Source organism: Triticum aestivum, chromosome 5B (assembly GCF_018294505.1).
Source record: "Triticum aestivum cultivar Chinese Spring chromosome 5B, IWGSC CS RefSeq v2.1, whole genome shotgun sequence".
NCBI lineage: Eukaryota > Viridiplantae > Streptophyta > Magnoliopsida > Poales > Poaceae > Triticum > Triticum aestivum.
This window is the reverse complement of record NC_057807.1, coordinates 467004713-467009461: the sequence shown is the minus strand read 5'-3', so window position 1 is coordinate 467009461 and position 4749 is coordinate 467004713. Positions and strand designations below refer to the sequence as shown.

General features: G+C 54.7%; 1 protein-coding gene across 1 annotated transcript; it reads left to right on the top strand.

Annotated features, from left to right (window-relative positions):
- Window positions 1-582: 582 nt before the first annotated feature.
- Window positions 583-2272, top strand: LOC123116461 (cytochrome b561 and DOMON domain-containing protein At3g25290). The gene is made up of 3 exons (XM_044537413.1): window positions 583-1328; window positions 1439-1693; window positions 1786-2272. The coding sequence occupies exons 1-3, from the start codon at window positions 708-710 to the stop codon at window positions 2065-2067; spliced, it is 1158 nt and encodes a 385-aa protein (XP_044393348.1). The 5' UTR covers window positions 583-707; the 3' UTR covers window positions 2068-2272.
- The last annotated feature ends 2477 nt before the right edge of the window (window positions 2273-4749 follow it).

Sequence of the window (4749 nt, the reverse complement as noted above, 5' to 3'; positions counted from 1 at the left end):
CAAGGTGGGGGGGGCGAGTTCGTGCTCGTGGCGACGTCGGGGTGGGGGAGGGTGAGAAGCTGCGGTGGCCCGGTGGCGAGGCGGTGGCGGCGGTGACGTGGGAGGTGACGGCGTGTGGGGTAGGTGTGTAGGCGCGGACTACTGGCAGGGACGCCGGAACTGGGGGCGGCGGCACGGGGTGGGACGAACGAGGGCTTGCTGTCGATAGGGGTGGAAGAAAATGTCCAATGTGTCACCGACTGACAGGCCAAGAAGGAAGCAGACGCGCGTCCGTTTCGTGTCTGCGCCGACGCAAATGAGACCCAAATTTAGGGCAAAAATAGGTCGGCAGACGGACGAAAAGTCGACGCACTCCATTTGGATCGGCGCGTTGATGTGTCAGCGCATTGGACTTGCTCCATATGCTCATCATGGTACTGTATTTTGTGCGTGTCCGGTGGTTAGGTTTCACGAGCGATAGATGGTTGAAGCTTTCTACCATCCGCGGACGCCCATCCCGTCCCGTCCCGTTCTGCTTTCTTCCTGGTTTTGTCTACACCTGTATCCACCGGCCACCGCCACCACCCGCTCTCGCGGCGCTCCATATCAACCTCAGCCAGTGCCCGCTACCAGTTGCGCCCAGTTCAAAACACCGCCTTTATCTTTTCACCACGCCGTTTGAGCCGATCCATCTCCAAGTCCAACTGCTGCGGAATCCGAAAGAATCCATGGCCATGCTCGTGCTCGCGCTACTCCCCCTGTTCGCCACGTCCGCGTCCGCGGCGGGCGGCTGCGCGGCCGAGGCGTCATTGTCGTCGCCCAACGGAAACGCCTACGCGGCCTGCAGCGACCTGCCCCGCCTCGGCGCGACGGTGCACTGGACCTACGACCGCGCCGCGGGGTCCCTCTCCGTCGCGTTCGTCGCCGCGCCGGCCGCCCCGGGCGGGTGGGTGGCGTGGGGGCTCAACCCGTTCGGCGAAGGCATGGCCGGGGCGCAGGCGCTGCTCGCCGCGCCTTCTTCCTCGTCCGGCGCGTGGGCCGTCCGGACGTACAACATCTCCGGGTACGCGCTAGGCGCGCCCGGGCCCATCGCGTTCCCGGCGACCGGCCTCGCCGCGGAGCTCGGCGCCGACGGCCGCGTCAGGGTCTCGGGGACGCTGAGCGTGGGCCAGGGCGCGTCCGTCCTGAACCAGGTCTGGCAGGTCGGGCCCACGGTGTCCGGGGACGGCATTCCCGCGCCGCACGCCATGGGCGGCGACAACCTGGCCGCCAAGGCGAAGCTGGATCTTGTCAGGCAGACCAGCACCTCCTCCGACTCCGGCGGCAGCGACCTCGCCAGGGAGCGCAATGTGAGCTTATCATCTCTCTTCGCTCATCACCTGAATCGAAATCAAACACCTTGTCCTCACCTCACCGACCGAGTGACTAAACCATGTTCTCGTCCATGCATACTGTTCAGATCCATGGCATCCTCAACGCCGTGAGCTGGGGCCTGCTGCTGCCCATGGGAGCCATCTTCGCGAGGTACCTCAAGACGTTCAGGTCGGCGGACCCCGCGTGGTTCTACCTCCACGTCACCTGCCAGATCATCGGCTACGGCGTCGGGGTCGCCGGCTGGGCCACCGGCATCAACCTCGGCAACGCGTCCAACGGCGTCACCTACGGTCTCCACCGCAGCATCGGCATCGCCGTCTTCGCCCTCGCCACCCTACAAGTAATCTAATCATCTATCTAACCAACACTTCCCGAATTCAAATTGAACTCGTACCGATGTTAAATTTCGTTCAAACTTGAAACGGCATCCAGGTATTTGCGCTGTTCCTGAGGCCGAGGAAGGATCACAAGTGCCGCTTGTACTGGAACGCGTACCACCACGCGGTGGGCTACGCCGTCATCATCCTCGGCATCATGAACATCTTCAAGGGGATGGCCATCCTGGGCGTGGAGCAGCGGTGGAGGACCGCCTACGTCGCGGCCGTCTGGGTGCTCGGCGCGGTGGCGGTGACGCTGGAGGCGGTCACGTGGAGCGTGGTCATCAGGCGCCGCGAGGCCGAGCAGCACGGCAAGACCTTGCACGGCGCTGCCTAACCCAATGGCCGCCCGCCGCACATCGTGTAGTAGTTAGCTTTGAGATTATACGTACGTACTGAGATCTGGCATTTGTTCATCCATTTTTGGTGTGTGTAGTAGAGCAGGTGGATCTTGTGGTTTTGGCGCGTGCCCCTATTTTTGTACCGTACATATACGCGTACGTAAATTATGGGACTGGCTATATATAAGTTGCCTTCAAATATTTTGGCGTCGTCAATTTTTTGATTCCTCTGATTTAAATTCAACAGCTGCCGTTTTCCATCCTCCAACCACCTTCCTCCTCCTGCTTGGCCGACTGCGCTGTCACTCGTGCCTCGCCGCACGACCCCTCCTCAATCGGCCACCTCCACGGCTCCACCAGTCCGCCGCCTCCAAACATCCCTCTAAAGCCCCTACCACTCTTCTTTTACGGCGCCGACAATCCCCCCCTTCCCCGGCATCCCGTCAAACTCGGACTCTCCTCCATCGTCTATGCTGCTGCCAGCTCATCCCCGGCTTCGGGTTGCTCTCACCCGATGCCTCACCGCGACGCCTCCGTCAAATCGATCACTATCGCGAAAGGCAAATTTAGGCAACCTAAGAAATAGGAAATGCGGTAAATTATAGTACTACGGTGAAGATTTGTTGGTTGTGTTGATTTTATCAGTGTCGAACTGTGTGGCCACTTTTTTCTCTGCCCGGCTGGCCAGGGTCGACGTTGATCATCACCTGGGGTGTGCATGCCCTTTAGCAAAAGAGAAGCTGGTCGGGAGATCCGTTGCGTGCTCGGTGGACCATGCATGTATATCTACATGGTTTGGTTGTTGAAGTACGTACAAACGAAGACAGATATGGGAACGCAGAAAAGAATCGGTTTGCCCGTCAAGTACTCTTCGCTACGCTGCTACAGTGCCTAAGAAGAAACGCACACGCACCCTTGAGCAGAAACAATTGGAATAGCTCATGTTGTTTAATCAAATGGACCCATTGTCCTGTTGAGATTGCCCTTGACAAAAAAATTGAGTGAAAAAGCATAAAGTTTGCAAGCAGCAAGCATCTTTCTCTTTTTTTGCCTTTATTTCGAAAAAGGGGAAGAATATTTGATTCGGTGCCGTTTTACTTTGTTTTAGTTTACTCATTTCATTTCAAAGGTGATTTCGCTTTGGATAACATAAGCTGAGCTGAGCTGCCCTTTTCTGACGGCGACGAGTTAACCGTCGGTAGCTTCGGACCCGCGCGCAGTCTACCTCGACACTACTCCACAGACCACAAGCAGTATTTTAGTACTCTCTTCGTTTTAAAATAGATGATCCAATTTTATACTAACTTTGTATTAAAGTTAGCGTGAAGTTGAGTCATCTATTTTGGAACGGAGGGAGTAGGAGCTAGCAGCCCACAGCATCATCCACACCACCCCACAAGTAAAATACGCACAAATGTTGACGCCAGTGGCCAGTGAGTGAGTGCATCAGATTCCACCTACTAACCTGCTCAAAGTCACCTGCAACGGCAACACACATTTAATCACCCCCTTTCCCTGTCAGTTTCCAAGCTACAGTCCGCTGCTTTGTTTCATCGGCGAAGCTACCTGCGAAACTGGTTCGACGAACGCGACACCTCGTTTGTTGGGGCGCTCACCCCGATTTGCTTCAACCTGAAACAAAGCCTTGAAGTGACCATCTTCGGGCTTGGGTTGGTGGGGGTGGTGTAGGGGACGCCGGAGGCAACCGAGCTGAAGCAACTGCAAGTCAAAAGAAGATCTGAGCTGCTGTGTAACTGGAGAACATATGCAGGCAGCTGAAGCAAAGCGCCAATCAACAAGGTGAGGGATGATGATATCTCAAAGATAGTACACGTGTGCATGTGCAGTGGGAACGACCAGACGATAGAAACATCGTTTCAGTGTGCATGTTCAGACACAGCCAGAGGGATCTTATACAGCTTAGGAGGCGCTATCAGGCACCAACTACTTGGCAAATCGAGCAGTCATTTTGCTGGGACTGGTTGGTAGGTGCCCTGGTCAGTGAGCTACACGTTCTCACTTCTCACCGGCACTTGGACTGTTGCCTGCATCATCATGGTTCCTGCTCAACGTGATCAAATGAAGCCAAAACTGCTCAGGTTGATTCATGCATAAGAATAATTTAGGACATCAAAAGGCTATAATGACAAAAAAGAGAGCAGGACCACTAACCTAACGAAAGGCAGCAAGGCACGTCATGAAACTAGTACAAGGAGACATGAATCAGGCAATGACTAAAGATCCAATGGGTATCATCCAGGACGATCGATGTTCTGTTTTTTTTTTCTGCATACAGCAGATACTTCTGTTAGTATATTTGTATCGTTCTTGTGAAACTGGAACAAAGATGAAGTTCGCCAACAACATCTGCTAATCGCAACTGCAATCTGCAGCACACATTCCCACATTTATTTTCTACTTTTTTGGAAACAACATCCACAAGGACGTACGACCAGCAGCAAACAACTTCAGTGAGACAAGTGTACACAAGGACTGATTAACACTAGCAGAGTATATAGTTTCCTCTTGTCTATTCGCTCGATGGTTGGCCTTTGGTTACAGCAAGAAGAACCGGAACCGGAAGGAGCTTTCAGATCTTGTACTGGTCCTTGCACAGAGAGCCATGTATCACATGCCATGCTACCCTTTGGTTCCAAGTTAATTTGGGTTGCTACTGA